The sequence below is a fragment of the Hydra vulgaris genome, chromosome 10 (genome assembly GCF_038396675.1).
Source record: "Hydra vulgaris chromosome 10, alternate assembly HydraT2T_AEP".
Classification (NCBI taxonomy): Eukaryota; Metazoa; Cnidaria; class Hydrozoa; order Anthoathecata; family Hydridae; genus Hydra; species Hydra vulgaris.
In genome coordinates, this window is record NC_088929.1 from 9,631,827 (window position 1) to 9,650,866 (window position 19,040).

At 27.2% G+C, this 19,040-nt stretch overlaps 2 protein-coding genes across 3 annotated transcripts in view; one reads left to right on the forward strand and one right to left on the reverse strand.

Annotated features, from left to right (window-relative positions):
- LOC100209658 (zinc finger protein 84) overlaps window positions 1-7,272 on the forward strand; it is a 34,285-nt gene extending 27,013 nt beyond the window's left edge. For both annotated transcript variants that reach the window (XM_065807213.1, XM_065807212.1), the window contains one exon: window positions 3,977-7,272. In XM_065807213.1, coding sequence (XP_065663285.1) covers window positions 3,977-7,053 — 3,077 coding nt within the window. In that variant the 3' untranslated portion in view covers window positions 7,054-7,272. The remainder of the gene's footprint in view (window positions 1-3,976) is intronic.
- Window positions 7,273-11,986: 4,714 nt separating this feature from the next.
- Window positions 11,987-19,040, reverse strand: part of LOC100204915 (uncharacterized) — a 28,493-nt gene continuing 21,439 nt past the window's right edge. Inside the window, exons 3-5 of the mRNA XM_065807214.1 lie at window positions 16,605-16,809; window positions 13,127-13,266; window positions 11,987-12,358 (exon numbers count right to left, since the gene is read on the reverse strand). Coding sequence (XP_065663286.1) covers window positions 12,233-12,358; window positions 13,127-13,266; window positions 16,605-16,809 — 471 coding nt within the window. The 3' untranslated portion in view covers window positions 11,987-12,232. The remainder of the gene's footprint in view (window positions 12,359-13,126; window positions 13,267-16,604; window positions 16,810-19,040) is intronic.

Genomic DNA, 19,040 nt, shown 5'->3' on the forward strand with positions numbered 1-19,040 from the left:
AGGACCTTCTTCACTTATCCGAAGTAGATATTCTAAGAGATCTCGTCTAAGACAACTTCTCCAGTCATTTTTTACGTGATTCATACATGAAAACATTCTTTCTACTTTCGCATTTGTGAAAGGACAAATTAAAAATAGTTCAAAAATATCAAGAATATTTCGGCATTCTTTGACCAAATTTGATTTGGAAAAAACAATTTCCCAAATTTTCAAATAATACTCATTTTGATTGTTACTTTTGATGGGAAACATGTATGCTTTTAAAATGATCCACTCATGAAGTATATTATTCAAATCACATCCTACACCAATTAAAAAGTCAGAAAAATGTTCAACAACTTCACCGATAGCTTTATTGCCAAAAGTTCCATCATTCACATTTAACGGCCAGTTATAAACGTCAAGTAAAACTACCAAATGTATAAACAATGGTGATTTTTGGAGGGATTGAAAACGGCCTTCCATGCGTATGGTAATATTTGCAATAATTAGCTTGTACTCTTGATTCGAATAGGTATTTAATTGTTTGTTTTTTATAAATTTTTCCTTCCTTAAACAATCGGTCTTTTTCCTGCATTTGAACATTTTTGCTCATTGATTTTCTAAATCTTTTATTTTTCTTTCTTTTACTTTATACTCCGCTTTTAAAAAAAAAACTATTGTTACAGAAGTCACTTCAGTTTTATACTATAAAAGAACTCTAAATATTCACGAATAGAGTATCAATCTTCTAAAATAAAAAAAGAATAATCAAGAAAGATTGCGAAAAAACAAATTTTAAGAAAAAACTAATCGTGAAGGTGCGAAAAGTAATCGCGATGCGCTTAATTTGAGCCCTGAACCTCATCAATTAGTAGTATGGAAGTTCTTTTCAATGGACCTAAATTCATAAAAATACTATTTATGAAATTTAGGTCCTTCATTGAGCTTATTTTTAAAATCAATCGTGTTAAAGTCCTTATACTTGGCAACTTGTAGTCAATACACAAACGATCATATAAACTTTGTCGCATATCAAAATACTCATATGCTCTACATATAATATCTGGAGTATATAAAACTTCACCAACATTAACTTTTCTCATAGCATTAAGGTGCTCGAATTTGACTGGCGCGAACTTTCTTTATTTTTTAAAAATCTAACTGCTTCAAATAAAGCTGATTTTGTTTTTATTAACTTTAATTTGTTTACAGCTAAAGATGAAATATTACAAGTTGTGCCATTATGGTAAGCTACAAATGAATAATCATCGATAATTTCTAAAATAAATAATGGAACACCAAGTTTGTACATTTTTGATTGTATGTGTAAACTTTTTTTGTTAAGCTGGAAAGCAATAACATCGTTATTATCACTTAACAAAGATTGAATATTGTCGAATATAAGTTCATCGTCTTAAAAAATCATTTAACTCATCTGGTAAAATGTTTTGAAAACTGCTTGAAGTTACAGTTTTTCTAACTTTACTTGCTGGTGTGGCTAAACAACTAGGCAGAATAAATACCAGATGGTGGGTCTAAAGGTTGTTGCTTCCCATATTTGCTTTCAAAAGGTGCATCATTTGGCCAATGCAGTCGACATACTGCTATTAAGTCTGTAACAATAAAACCAGTTCTTGGGATAGCATCACTTCATCTTTTTCTCTCCTCTGCGTTCTTCGGAATTTATAAATTGATATTTTTGTTGTAGTTGAGTGATAGTTTGACTTGCAAAGAGGTACACAGCATTTTAAAGGCATTTTAATTATTAAAAAATTTATTGTTAGTTTGACAATATTGTTACCTTACGTAACGTCTTGAACCTTACAATGTTAACGTCTTGAAGTTGCGCTATCTAATTTATAAACCAGTCAAATTTTAAACATTTATTTAAAAAACGCTAACGCAAACTTTCGTCTAATGTTAAAAGAAGAAAATGTGAACACAGTATTAGAAATCGGCCTTCAGTTAATCAACTTTGTTTCGCGATGTCAAGGCCTGTTATTATAGAAGGCCGTGATATATACGCACATGTATATGTATATACAGGGCTCAAAATAACAAAAATTTTTGTACCGGACAATTTGTCCACTAAAGATTCAAGTTTGCCAGATCGAACGCCATTGCTGACCATGCATTAATTATTTTTGTTTTTACAACTTGACCAAGCAATTCGCAAGATAAATTATCTAACATAAAGAAAATCTTGAACAAAAAGAAAAAATCTTAACTCAAAAATCTAAAATTTGAAAAGGAAAATATATTTATATTATGTTTTTTTTTTAAAAAATTACTATGCTATGCAAAATGCTTCGTATATTATTAAATACATAAATTATTACGTAAATATATTAAATACATAAGTTATGTAATTATTAAATACATAATTAAATATATAATAAAAATGTATAATAAAAATACAGTATTATTAAATGCATAAATTACAATGTACATACATTAAATACATAAATTATTAAGTTTACTTATTACTTTATTAAATAAAGTAAAAAATTAATTATAATATGTATAATAAACCCATTTTATTTAAATTATCAAAGAATATTATACATAGTTACGTTTATATAAATATGTATTTTTTTATAAATCTTTTCAAACTTTTTCTAGGAATAATTTTATAAACACTTTTAACAGCAAAAATTTTAAGCGTGAAAACAAATGTTACATAACTACTCAAATTTAATAATGTAATAAAAAGTACTGGTATCTATATCTACTGTTTCTATAAGCATTTAAATAACTATTGCGTTAAAATTTTTATAAAACTTATTTAAAAGCAAAAATATTTGTTTGAAATTTATGAAAACCATCAGATAAAAAACAAAAACTAAACTATAAATTTAAATTGATAACTAATTGCAACATTTTAATATAAATGATAAAATTTGGGGCTGCTTAATTCAAAAAATGTAATGCTTTGGCGTATTTTAATATAAGAATTAACTCAAAAAAATGGTGTATTTTATTAACATAGCCATGTATTCAACTTCAAATTTGTTTTGTATAAAAAATAAAAAGCTTAAAAAATAAAGTTTATATACAGTACTGAATTTATTAATAATTTTGGAACAACTAAAATGATTTGAAGATAAATGCACTCAAAATATGTTGGACAAAATGACTGATAGATGTCCTTTTTTATCGGACAAGTGTTGGACAATGTCCGATGTCTGGCAATTATTTCAAGCCCGGTGTATATACATATATATATACACATATATGTGTTAATGTGTGTGTGGGTGTGTATATGTATATATATATATATATATATATATATATATATATATATATATATATATATATATATATATATATATATATATATATATATATACTTGCAACGATACCCTAAATTGAAGAAAAAAAAGTTTTTTTTTTTTTTATATATGAATTTCAAAAATAATAAAAATTTTACACAAGAATTATTGTTTTAAATTTTATTACATAAAAATTATTATTTTTTAATAAAAAATTATAAAAATTTTTTAATGGTTGTTGTCAAAAAATTTTTATAAGGCAATTTTAACAAAAAATGATATTTATTTTTGAAATTTATATAAAATTTCGCTTCTTTTGAGACCCAACATGACATACATTTGAAAAACTTTTTTTTCTTCTGTTTAGGGTATCGTTGCAAGTTTCAGACTTGAGGTCGCCCCTCTAAATCTCATTCAATTTTGAAAAAATTTAACAGAGTGTTTTGTGAGAACCAAGTGAAAGTTTTAAGAATAGGGACAGATCAATTTTTGAAAGTACAGGGCATTTGATGCACCCTAATATATGTATATGTATATATATATATATATATATATATATATATATATATATATATATATATATATATATATATATATCTGTGTGTTGACATTATATAATCAATTTTAGTAAAAACTTATTTTGAGATAAAGGTTATTTAATAATTTTACCTTTTCTTTTAATACTTCTTAAATTTTTCATGTTGTTTTATTTTTATTATTAGTAAAATTAAAAATGAATGACACTTGTGAAGACCTGGGCACAATCAGTGGCTTTAGCAATTCAATAAACAAAGATGCTACACATTTTCAGAACATCAAGCCTAATGAATTGTGTTTCAAAGATAATACTTCAATAGATTCTACTATTTTTGAATCAACATTAAACATTATAAGTCAGAATGATAAAAGTTTACATAAACAAAATCCTATAAAAAACTCAGTTATAAATAAAAGTATTAACTTGATGGATGAAGTATATGATCATAAGAAAGTACGATCAATGATACCTACTAAAACATATCCAAAAAGACATCGAAAAGAAATTTATGCTGATTTAGTTATAGATGCAAAAAAAGAGAAAGAAAATAATTTAAATAGAAATACACCTGTTGAAACCTCTAACAAAATTAAAAAGTCTGCATCAAAAACACCAAAAATTGAAACACCAAGAAAAAAAATGTACAACAACAAAACGCAATTTTCTTGTCAGCAATGTGGAGAGTCTTTCATTCGAAAACTTCAATTTAAAATTCATATGAAAGTACACGTTCAAGAAAAAAACAGACTTAAAGCTGCAGCAGAGTATAAGCCTCATACTTCTTTACTTTCACCAGCTACAAATAATAACCAAAATGTTTGTCTTTTATTACCCAATAATTCCAATGCCTTATTAGGTACATCAGAAAATGAACCTGAACCAAAAAACAGTGTTGTCAAAAATAACCTTAACACAAATAGTGGAAATGAAACAGAGCCTTGTTCTCAGCATGTTCCTTTTAATAATTTAAAAAGTGAAAATCATATTTTAGCTGAAACTTTCAAAGAAGAAAATATTAACTTAACGTGCAGTAATTCTCCTATTTCTTCAGCTGAAATTATAAACATCGCAGGTAATGACTCAAATAAAGTAGTTTTGGATTCTGATGAACCCAATACAAAGAAAACACAAAAAGAAAAGTTATTTCAATGTCATGATTGTGATCAAGAGTTTAAACGTCGTGATTATTTAAGAGACCATATAATTACATCTCATGATGGAATAAAACCATTTCAATGTGAGATATGTCATAAAGGTTTTGTGCGAAGAAATGTGTTGCACAATCATATGCGTTCTCATACTGGTGAAAAACCATTCCAATGCGATCAATGTGACAAAGCATTCGCTCATAAATCTAATTTAAGAAGTCATGTAAAGTTGCACACTGGTGAACGTCCTTTCAAATGTGACATATGTGAGAAAACTTTTTGTGCTAAATCAAATCTTGCTTCACATGTTAAAATTCATGCTGGTGTAAAGCCGCATAAATGTCCAGAATGTGATCAAGCTTTCATTCATATGGATACTCTGAAAAAACATGTTATGGTACACACTGGTGAACGTCCATTTAAATGTACAGTATGTAACAAAGCATTTCGCAGAAATACACATTTGACAATTCACATGCGACATCATACTAATGTTAGACCTTTTCAATGTGAAGTGTGTGATAAAGCATTCTTTGAAAAAAGTGTTCTACAAAGTCATATGACCCAGCATACAGGTGTTAAGCCATTCCAGTGTGACCTTTGTGATAAATCTTTTTGTCATCGAAGTACTTTAAATATTCACTTGCAAATTCATCGTGGAGAACGATTATTTCATTGTTCTGTGTGCCAAAAGTCATTTTGTGATAAAACAACACTTATACGCCATATCCGTATTCATACAGGAGAAAAACCATTTAAGTGTGATGTATGTAATCTCCACTTTCGACAGAGTAGCAATTTGAAGCGACATACTCGAATTCATACTGGTGAGCGTCCTTTTAAATGTACATACTGTGACAAATTGTTTGCTCAGAATATTAATCTCACAAATCATATGAGGGTACACACTGGAGAAAAACCCTTTTTATGTGGAACTTGCAATAAAGCATTTACACAACGTTCAAATCTTATTAGCCATCAGAAATCACATGCCGGAGAAGATCATGTTGTAGAAATTTATGCAGATTATCCTCGTAATTCTGAAAATAGTTCTGATAGTGACAATAATACTTTTAAAATTAGAGGCACTAATGTTTCTATTTCACTTGGGAATATTAGAGGTGACAAAGATAATGCTGAAGTTCAAAGAAAACTGCGTTTTATTAGCCAGACAATAGCAGACAATGTAAGTCAAAATAAAGGCTTCTACATTCGTACTTTAGTTAAAAATAATACAAATAATAGTGAAAAGGGAGTCTCAGAAAAAACTATTTTTGAGAAGAATGAAGCAGAAAGAGTGCTTCAAACACTGATTGGTCATAATATTAGTAATTCAGTAGACTCTCAAAAAGTGATAGTTACAAATTCTGATAATGATATGCCAATTATTACAACTTACGGTCATATAATTAATATAATGTCTGATCAAGACAAGTCTGAAACTCTAGGAAACTATGTTATCCCTCATATTTCCACTTGTTCTCAATCAATAGAGAAAAAGGAGCAAACAGATAACCAATCAGAACACCAATACATTGAAAATGAACAAGAGCATAATTTTATTAGTGAACAAAGTGACAGTGTAGCCATGGTTCAAGATGATAATGGCAGTGTTTTATATGTTGACGAAGAAGATATAAGAGATATTTCAGATAAAGCACATGTATATTTAGAAGCTTCCGGCCTTCAGGACGAAAATATTTATGTCGAATCTAACGAAGAAAATGAAATATATGTCGAAGGTTCTGATGCAAATCAGGAATATTCTGATGTAAATCAAGAGTACTCTCATAATAATGTTCACGATTCTCAAATTCAAGGAAATACTTTGATTGGACAAGATATGATTTCTCAAGATTTACTACGTCAAGTTGAATCATATGTTGTGAGTAATTATAATCAAGAGACTTATGAGCAGCTCTTAAGTGTTGCTGCTCATGCCATTCCTACAGTTGTTGAAAATCAAACTGAACATGAATATTATGAAAATGGTTATATCCCAGGCAATGAGGAAACTATCGAATCTACAGGATCTGAAGTTGCTGATGATATGCATGATCTTTTACATTATGCAGTTTCTCAGACTGTTGAAACGAGTGAAGACAATCAATGATCTTTCAGTATATAATTATCTATTTGAAATTTATTTCTTACTTTTTTAATATTTATTTATAACGCTATTTATAATATAGAGAATATTTTTGCTTCCTTTAAAAAATAAATACAATGTTCAGTTTTTGATATTGAAAATTTTTAATAAGATTATAAAGCAAGATAATTTTTTTTACTTAAAACAAAAAAGAAACTTTATGATAGTTTAGACTACAAGAAATGTTTTTCTTTTTGTTTAGTTGAAGTTGTAAAGTAATATATCAATTAAATATTGTTTGATTTAGTTCAAAGTTTAAACATCTGTATAACAGTGAGGGTGGCTGAGGCTAATTGACTATAGAATTTTTCCTCATTTTTTTGTAAAATTGATTAAGCATGTAACTTTATAAAATTTGAATTATGGGGGGCCTAACAGAGACCTTTAAAAACAAATAAAGCAAACTAATTGACTATGGGCTATGTTAGCAGGCACAAAAGATGTTAAATATATATACTACTCTTAAAAAATGGTTATAACTATAATCTATCAGATTTTTCTTTTTAAACTGGAAGCAATTAATTAGTTTACAATAAAGGCAAGTCAAAAATATTTCTGAATCAAAATTTAAATGGAAAAAGTTTTCCTAATTTTAAAAAAAAATAAATTTACATTTATTTACATCAAGTAAACGAAATTTTTTTCTTACTGAATACTATTTTGCAAATTAAAGAAAATTGTGAATCCTTTATACTTTCGTATAGAGGCGTTGCATGAGAAAAATTACGTAGAATTTCCCTTTTTTTTTTCAGGCGAGAGCCACTTTTCAGGACAATTCAACCATTTTTTCAATTCCAGATAATTTTCTTTTCGTTTTTTTAGTACCACTTGAAAGTTGTTTTTTTGAGGAAATATTACTCTCAAATAGCAAGGTCGTGCTTTCCCTATTATATTAAGAAGAAAATTTAGTAATCCAGAAAACTGACTAATATGATTAATAGTTAATCTAATATTTTTTTCCAACAGTTCTTATTTTGTATTAACAATTTTCATCAAAAGTAGACATTTCATAAAAGTCATGTTCATAAAGACTTAAGTGGTAAAACAAATAAATTTTAATTTTGGTCTTTTAATTTTCTCTTAAAACAAGCTAATATTTTTTTTAAAAAAAAAATTTATACGCGCAAAAAAATGTTATTTTGAAATTTTTGTTTTTTTTTAAATATATTTTATGATTAATTTGTAATTGTTAAGAAAATTCGGCTCCAAACCTTGTAAGCACGTGACCTGAAAAAGACGTCTTTTGAACGGTCGAAAGACGTTTTTTTTACGTTCCGTGCCCACCAGGAATGTATGTTTAAATCTCTAGATTAATGTCAAAAATAAAAATCTTTGCACTGATAGACGTCGGCCAACTAAAAATCATCAATTTTGTATTTCCTATCTTATCTCATGAAAAATATTTTTGCCGTAAACTTGGTCCATTTATTTTTTGACATCTTGCGTTAATAGCCTAATTGAATTTTCATTCATTGAGCGATCTTGCTTAGGAAATTAAATAAAACTTCCAAAAAAATACTCAAATGGGAAATTAAATGTACGCAGAAGTCAGAAAACGACTGCAAATTTTCTGGTTATAATCCGACCACTGTTGGTTATTCATCTATTTAAAATAGATTGAAATTGCAATACTTTCCGAGCTGACCAAAAGTGTACCAGCTAAATTAAAATTATATGGAAAATAATGAATTTTATAGTGACTATCACGAAGTAGCAGTATAAATCATCAATTCATACCGACCTAATAGAACAAACTACTTAAAAAAACTGTGTAAGTTATTTTATAATGAGGAATCTAATATTGATGTAATTACTAAACAAACAAAAAAGTACTTTTGTGATTTTTTAAAATGGTTTATTTGTCTTATTCAAACAAACAGCGTAAAACATTCAGTTATTTAGGTAACGCAGGTTACTTTTGACATGTGGGTAACAAACGTGTTAGTTTAGATGCTTTTGCTCGTCACCTGTTGATACTTTTTTTTAATTATCATAACAAATGCTGTAGCCAGATGTTGAATGAATAAATATAACTATTCTTATCCGCATAACAGTAAGTATAAATAACAATACGATGGGCTTAAATTAAACTAATTTATAGTTTTTTTGTTGATGAAAATCTTTAGTTAAAAGATAAATAAAGCTATAGTATAGTATATTTTTTACATTTATTTTTATGATGTTGTTTCTAAATACTAACCATTTAGGATTATTACGCTTATTTCATTTTAGGGGTAACATTGATAAGTATGCCAAAGTCACCCCTTAGATCGTAAATCTATCGAAAATTGGCAGAATGTCTTACATCTGATAAATCTTTCGCAATTAAATGAAATGGAGTAAAACATTGAAAATCAAAAAGAGTTAATTTAAAAATAGAGAGACTTCATTGGAATCAAATATTAAGCCATTAGTGTAATAGACTACTAAAAAGCCCTTTTTTAATGTAAAACATGAAAAAAACTAATATTTTTCTGATAAGAAATTCATAAAAAATTAGTATTTAAAATGAATTTTTTTTAAAAAGGTTTTTTTTAAATAAATAATGGCAGAAAAACTGCCATTGTTCATATAAATGAATAACAGCAGTTTTTCTGCCATTAAAAAAATGCCTTAAAATGAATAACTTTGTGACGTAATACCTTCCGTTATAAATTTTCTCTGGTTCAAACTTTGTTGATTGATGCATTATAATGTATTGTTCTGGTTGACTGATGGATTTTTAATTTTAGGACTTACTTTAAGTTTCATTACGAATTATTGAAAATATGCTTCAAATACTTTGACTTAACATGTGTACTATGCTTGAAATAATTTGACTTAACATATGAACTAATTTTTTATTTAAAAATAATGAACAGGAATTTTTAAAATCCCATCTATTAACCGAATTTTTTTTCTAAAAAACTACTTAAAAATCATCACATGCTCAATGTTTTTTAGTTAAACCTTTATCAAATTCTTATATTTATGTACAAACTTCATAATAAAGTAACTCCTATTATATTTAATACACTTTTCAATAAGATTAGTCACGTGTACCCTACAAGATTTTCAAATTAAAAATTATGAGCAACCTAAAATGCCCCATTCGGTCACTAAATTTTCTATTGCCATCAGAGGACCTTAATTATGTAACACTTTAAAGATAACCAGCTAAAAAATTGTTTTTCACTTTCTCTATTCAAACAAAAACTTAAATTAAAACTTCTTAACGAAGTTAATGAGTTAAATTTTTTTTAAGATTCTTTTTTTTTTAATTTTCAATTTTTTTCAATTTTTTTAACAACTTAAATCTTATTAACTTGTTTCTAATTTAAATTTTCTTGAAATTATTCCATTTACTTATCTTTAGTTTTTAGGTGTGTTTAATTTTCATTTTATTTTTACGATTTTCGTTTGATTAAAGTTTATTAACTGATCTTAACATACTTATGAATATTTGTATATAATTTTGTAATGATAGAAAGTAATTGCATGTTTACCTTTTAATGATTGTACACGCTTGCTGATAAAAGCAGGTCGCGGCGTAATGATAAGGCAAGTATTGTCTTCTTTTAGCCCGACCTGTAGATTTTATATACATAACACGGCATTGTGTTATTTTTTTCTAATGACCAAAATAAAAATAAATTAATAAATCCTTAATCATGCACTTACCGATGATAAATTTTTTGATATTAGCTAATAATGCTCAATGGTCTCTATCGGTTCGAATCAGGTCGCAAATCTCGTTAGGAGTCGTCCATAAATTACGTAACGCTATGAGTGGGAGGGGGTTGGGGTCAAAAACTTGATTTTTAAGTGTTACAATTTTGTGACGAGGGAGGGGGGTGAGGTCAAAAATGGTCAAAAATTGCGTAACGTAATATATGGACGACGCCTTCTGACACAACCCAGAGATAAATAGTAAAGCTGATGCTAGTGATCTTCTGGAGTCTGTTGGAGGAAGAAGAGGGGGGAGGAAACTTTTGAAGGATTCAATCCTGCCCCCCCCCCCTCATTTTATTCGTAGAACCGCCTCTGATCAAGCTTTAACCAATTTGTCATTCGTTTGTAGATAGGTTTGTAGACAGAAGTTTCTTTTCATCCGAATTTAAAATACAGTGCTAAAAATGTTTTGCAAAATCAATAATTACTTTTAAAGATGCTTTTGATAATCTATTTAAAATTCCAAGCCAAAACAGAATGATATTTATTTTTCTATAATAAAAAGCACTTAACGTAAAGTAAACATGAAATCTTACCACAAACATAAACAGTCTGCTCACTTGCTTTTATACACAAAAAAAAAGAAAAAGGAAATATTAAAACTAAAAATCTAGTAAATTAAAATAGGAATAAAATTGGACATTTGTCTTATTTCACATCAATTCTCTTATTCCAAATCATCCCATAACGCCGCTACTCCCTTCCACCGCCCCTTTTGATGAATACTAACCATATTTCTTCAAAAAATGCTGTGATATCGAAAATTAATTTAACTATATGCATAAAAATATATGCAGGCAACATATAAATATTTTCCATTATTAATAGTAAATATTTATGTATTGCCTTTATATTATTTTAGTAGTATTAATGTTTTCCAAATTTCAGAAAACTTCTTAGATTTTCATATATTCCCATATTTTTTGAAAAAAAAATTTCTTCTGAAACTCGAAAGCACAGTAATATAAAGTAGTAATTGTAAACTTATCACCAGTATAAAAAATTGTTCCGCTATTTATTTTTCTGATGATGAGTCAACTTTTTTTAGCATTTTCTTATTTTTCTTTTTTTTTTTTTTTTTTTTTTGTGCTTTTGACCAAGAGGTTAAAATTATTTTGTATTTTGATTTCTTTATTTTATCTAATTTTCAAAACAACATTTTAAAGGGCTGTTAAAACTGCATCAGTTAAGTATGTTATTTTATTAGATGCATGTGGTTAAATATAATTGTGAAATACAAGATTAAGTTACATATATTGATGTGCGATTTTAATTGATATTCTCGAATGTCATATCTTACAAAGATGACTTGTCTTGTTTAACAAAGTTGATATTCCATAGGATCGTGATTACAATAAAAATAAAAAATATTAAAAAATTTACAAAAAAGGAATAAATTATGTTTGAGTGCAAAACATGTATGAAAATCCAGCTACATTACTCTTGGTCGAGGTGGTCTTTCCAGTGTTTCTTGATTAAATGCATAGTTTCCACGTCCACCGGTAGGTCCTTGATCTGGAGCGTCAAACGCTTCGTTTGTTGAGCCTCTCTTTTTACGCTGAAAAAGTAAAATTTTAATCTTATTGTTATTAAATCTTTAATATCTTTTTTTGTTTTAAACTTAGGTAAAAGTTCACAGTAATGAAGTTCAGATTACCTACCTTTTGTACAATAATAATCTTTATTAAAGTTTTGTGTCAGCCACAATTAAAAGGCTCATGAAACATGAACTGAATGAGACGCGCGTGTAAATAGTTATGCTTTTGGTAAAAAGTACTATATGAAGCACTACAATGTATAAAGTATACTTAAATAGCAGCATAATACACTGGCATGCAACAGCAATTTACAAAGTACACGTATACATTACGTAAGCATATATACCCATGGTAAACGCATACACTATGTATTTATGTACGCCTTAAATAAAAACGTAAACGCATTAATATAGTTTGTAACTGTATTGTAAAGGCATACATTTAAATGGTAATATATAAAATATAAATATAGGGGGATAAATATAACATACATATGTTTTATGTATTACAATATTCAGAAATACTCGCAAATTGTATACAAACTTATGAATATAAACAAACATATATGGTCCTATTCTTAAATCAAATTACACCGGAAGCTTTATCTCATATAAATTTAAATCGTGTTTAATAAAATTAAGCATAATATTTAATCTGTCATTGTAATAATTGCAGTGTTAATTGTAATTGGTTGCAACTGATACAACAGACCCCGCGCTGTAGAATATAAGATTTACACCATTGTAAACAATCAACTAAATCTAAAGTATTCCTTTTTTTTAACTTACCTTAAATAGCTTTGTTTTTTCTACGAAACAAGCTAAACCAAGTATTGAGCCGTTCAATGACCAAAACGAGCAGGTTATTACCAGTATAAGAATAAATAACCATAAGTCTTTGCCAAAAGCATACATGCTGCAATCAGGAACTAAAACATTAACATTAATATGCAATATAAATAACTCAATTCATTTTTAAAACAAAGGATAAATACCGCCACGCTTTACTTACGTGGATTAAAAGAGGCAGGAGCTTTACTTACGTGGATAAAAAGAGGCAGGAGCTTTACTTACCTGGATAAAAAGAGGCAGGAGCTTTACTTACGTGGATAAAAAGAGGCAGGAGCTTTACTTATGTGGATGAAAAGAGGCAGGAAACTACATTTAGAAAAATGTAGTTTCTGAAAGAATATTTTCCATGGGTTCCATAAATAAAAAAAATTCAAAATCAACTAATTTAATATTTAATGTCGAGATAATTCTTTTTAGATACATCTTGTATAAACTGTCCTGTTTTTTCTGATTTTATATCACAAAATAAAAAACAACTTATGCTAATCATTTAAAACTCAAAGTCTAAATAAGTTCATTTAAAATTTAACTGTTTAACCCAACCCAGTGGGCACGGTACGTTTTTAAAACGTTTTTAAAACGTTTTTTAGACGTTTTTATAAGGTTTAAACCTAATAAAAACGTCCAAAGAACGTTTTAAAAACGTACTGTGCCCACTGGGAATGATTTAGTATAATAAATAGTTTTTAATTTTCATAATACTATTCTGTGCATAAGTATTAGCTATTATTCGAATACTCCATAATTTATTTATTTTTTATTTATTTACTGGGACTAGAACTCTATGGTGTAATAAACAATAACCTACTCTGGTTTAACCTACTCTGGTTTAAAAACTACCTGTCAAACAGAAAACAATACATAGTGTAAAAAGAAAATGAAACAGGAAACAAAATTATATCTTGTGGTGTTCCTCAGGGATCCATCTTAGAACCACTATATTTTTTGCAGTACATTAACGGTTTATTCTTAGCTTCCAAATCTTTAAATCTTATTTTGTTTGCTGACGACTCAATAAAAAATATAAAAGATCTTTTTAAAATATTTAATGAAGAACTAATAAAAATTAATAATTGGATGCTTGTAATAAACTTTCATTTAATGTAAAAAAAACTAAATTTGTGTTGTTTCATAAATCTAGTAAGAGTGATCACCTCCCTTTAAAATTACCCAATCTCTTCATGAATTATTCAGTTGTTAAAAGAGAATCAAGTGTTAACTTCCTGGGAATAATTTTAGATGAAAATATATCATAAAAATTTCATATTAAATCTATTGAAAATAAAATTTCCAAAAATATTTCTGTTCTATATAGAGTTAAACCATTTCTTAATATCAAGTCTTTAAAAATTATATATTTTTCATTTATCCATAGTTATCTATCCTATTACAATATTGCATGGGGAAGTAGCAAGTATGAAAAGCTTAAAAAAATCTATGGTAAACAAAAACTTGAGTGCAGAATTATTTTTGGCGTTAAGAGAATTACTCATGGAGAGCCTCTCTTAATTAAACTTAATGCACTCAATGTTTATAAACTTAACATATACCAAGTTATGCTGTTCGTGTTTAAATCAAAACATGGTTTATCTCCTAATATATTTCACTCTTACTTTACTTAATATTCTCATAAATACCCCACAAATTTTTCAAATGATAATTTTGTAGTTCCAAGATTCTTTTTAAAACTCAGTTCATTCCAAATTCAATATGGTGGACCATTTCTATGGAACGCATTTTTTCAAAAAATTATTAAAAATAACATTCTTCAAAACATCTCTTTACAACAATTCAAAATAGTATGTAAACGTTTCTTATTAGGAAAAAACTTCGATTTAAAATATTTCTTTTAAAATTAGATCATGAAATAAAATAAGTAAACTGAAAAGGTCTTCACTTATTTTTGTTTTGAAAAAGTCATCACCTATTTTTGTTTTGATTTCTTGACTTTTATTTCCTATTAATTTACGCTATTAGTGCAAACTTATGCTATTTTAATATCTTATTATACAGTTTGTAATACTTTTGTGGAAATATTTTTATTTTTTATTTTACCTATTTTTATGTTTTAAGTTTTTTAAATTGTACTGACGGCTTCAATGTAAACGGGGCTCGGCGATGAGAAAATATATGTCTTCTTTTTGCTCCAGCCATTTATTATATATGTAAACAATTTTTCTCATTGTAAATAGTATTATGCGGCAAAAAAAAAATTAAAAAAACAAATAATAAAAGTAGCCTAACCGATCATTATTACTTTTTAAACCAGCGACGGATCAGGGGGTGGGGGTGGGGTATGGGGCGTATGCATCCTCCCCCACCAGAATCTGAATGTCCTAAAATATCTTAGAAATTGAGAACCTTTTTATTTTTAGGAGACGCAAAGGTGGTACAAAATACAAAAATCAACATCCCCCACCACCAAAATTCCTGGATCCTAACATCAAAATATTACTCTATTTGGAATTTTTAAAAGGAATTGTTTATTAAAGGTGATTACTGGAGGTTAGTCAAGCTAAGTGTATTGAGTTATTGAGAACTTTAGGTTTTTGTAGCTTGCTACATGAAGCCAGATTCATGCGTGATGTGTTATAAGTTTTGACAATAACATATTAACAATGGATTACGAGAAAACGTTTTGCGATTTTAGCAAGAGACTTAAAGATGCTTCTTTAGTGCTGTTGCTAGTGGGCTTGACTCTATGGCTGGTGGGTCGGAGACTCCACTGGTTTTTTCATTAAGGCTTTATTATCTTTAAAAAAAGCTGCTTGGAGTTAATTAGTTGGAAACAATGAGATTTCCTCCCCTCCATTTAGCAGACATTGCTTTGTTTCCCTGCGTGGTAAAAAATCACATTTTCAAAATGTCCAAATAACAATTTTATGAGGGATGATGTGGGAAAAAGAAAACTAATTAATCTCTTATTTATCTAATAATACTTTTGTGTTATTGCATTGTGGAAACCTCTTGAATATTTTGATTAAGATAACGTGGTTTACAATAATAATAATTTTTTATGAACAATTTTTGTTAATATATTGTTAAATACTCGCTTATCCCATTTCACCTCATACCTGTCCTACTTTACCCCAATGGCATGGTACCTCAAAAATATGTATACTTTACTATAAATTGCTGTCATACTTAGGAGATGGATCAGTTTGCGAAATGATGCTTTATTTGTTAAAACCTTTTTGATGCAGTACATACATTATATAGGATATTAAATTTAATTAAAATTATTATTTTTAATGTCCCTTTTCTCTCAGCTCTCCCCTACTATGCAACACAATTTACTTTTAGAGGGGAAATTCAAAAAAAAAAAGTTACATTTTTTATTATTAAACTGCAATTATAAAAATATATTATAAATTCTAAAATCAATAGTCGCACCATCAGTATCTGAATATCTTACCGTAAAAACTATTTTCGAAAGGAATACTCGAGTTCGCATTAATTGGCTTACAAAGACACGATTGCTGCAAATTAAAGCAAATATATTGATCATTATCCAGGTAACTTTGGTAGTCTTTAAAACTCACGTAATAATCAGCCGAGACTTTTATTCCATACAGACAAACCATCAGACATAGCAAATTACCAAGCATGTATGTTCCAGCCTTTAAAAAGAGTAAACATTAAAACAGTTTGTATATATATATATATATATATATATATATATATATATATATATATATATATATATATATATATATATATATATATATATATATATATATATATATACATATATATAAATTATACGCACAATGATGACGTCATACTAAAAATGTAGGTGCGAGGGCTTCAATAAATACATCGACTATCTTACATAGATACTGAATGTAAAAATAGAATGTAAAAAATGCAGTAAAAAAGAATGTAAAAATAAAATGTAAAAAATGCAGGAAGTGATGTTAAAAGAGAAAATCTTTTTTATTTTAAAAATAATTGTTCTATTGACTTATATATTAGTTTTAAAATTTTCTATAAAAATTTACACAAAATTGTTTACAATGACCAATTAAGCGACATTTAAACTTTTAAAATATTTTGAGACATCTAAACACAGATGAGTCAAAAAAATGGGAAAGGAATAATTTTGACGACAAGAGCTCGATTTTGATGTTAATTTCAGAAAAGTATTCAACAAATTAGATGCTGGTACTTCAGTACCAGAAGAAATAATTTAGGGTATAGACCGTAGTTTTATATCCAAAGAAACAATTATATTGTTTCAACCTTGATTTAAAGAAGTGCTGATACAGATAAACAATAATGTGAACCAGCAACCTTCCAATGGATTAAGTCAAATATAAAAATGATCTTTAAATTGACAACTTGAAAATGTTAGAGCATAAACATATTATCAACCAACGGAAACTGGTCGTAAATAAACAGAACCAATGTTTCCATATCTATTTTAGAATGTTTTAGAGTTTTAGAATACTTTGGCTTTGTAACATATTAAGTTAATTTAAATTTAAATTAACATTTATTATATGAAAAATAATACTCAATTTTATAATGAATTTGATAAAAACTCTAATTTTTAATATGTTACAAAGCCAAAGGTAACACACAAACCTGTTCGAAGAATAATTTTGGTTTATTCTCCCGACAGCCTGGTAATGAATTATTTATTTTATTAGCCTACTTATCTAAAAATACAATTGTTTTACAGAACCTAAAAAATACGAGAAAAATAAAGGAATAAAAACTCTTATAAATTTTTTTGTAAGCTTACATTTGTTTATGTTGTACAATTTTATACAGCACTAACAAAAATAGTAATAAATATTCAATAATTTACAACAATAAACAATATAAACAAAGTATTTATAAGAAGAAGTTCTTGTCGTTAGAATCTTAAATAAGTGTAAACAAACGTTTAACTTTAAGATAGAATAATTAAAAAAAAGCCAATAACAAGCATTTTAGGTTATAAACTATATATTTGGAAAACAAAAAATAAAAGTTTTCTCATCATATTGACAAGGATAGATGAGCATTGAGGATTTAAAACAAGTAAAAAAGTAAAACATCAACAGCATATTAAATAAATATAAACTTTATATAAATGTTGACAAATATTCAAAATAAAAAAGAAATTAAAATAAAAAAGACTTATCAGCTTACACAATAATAGATATTTATTAATAACTTTCTATTAATAATATATTATACTTTCGAATGAAAAACCAAGATTTTTTTATTTTATTTTTAAAAGAAGTATAGGTTACAAATAAATGAAAACCAATATGATGTCGATCTAGAACTATATAAATATAGATAATTTTTTAGAAAGTTGTAAACTTTTTACATATATGTGATAAAGTTATAAACTTCTATATATTCGATTGTATATATCCGAAATGATAAAAAAGTTTTTAAACTCTAAATGATTTGGCATAAAAATCAATTTAATGAACCCAAGTATTAATTCGTAATTGGTGGATCAAAAATTGATGTTTATAAAAATGATAAATTTTCTCTGCTGCTTCAACATATAAATAAAGATAGATACGACATGTAAATAGAGATAGCTTGAACTCCAATAAAGTTTTAGTTGTTTTAAGATTTACCTGGTACAAAAGCAGGTGTATTCTTTGAGGTGTATTCTTACTTTTTGAAAATTTTTGGTGGTTTGACGGTGACTTAATTTTTCATAAAATTGCTTCAAAGATTTTTCAAAGTTGTGAAAAAGTTTAGATTCAGAGTTCTTCATTTAAAAATTGTTTAATGTATTCATGGATTAATAAACTAAATTAGCAGATTAAATAAAACTTAATAAAGATAAACTTTTAATAAGTTTAGAAAAAGAAGTAAATTTTCGGATTTATTGTCAATA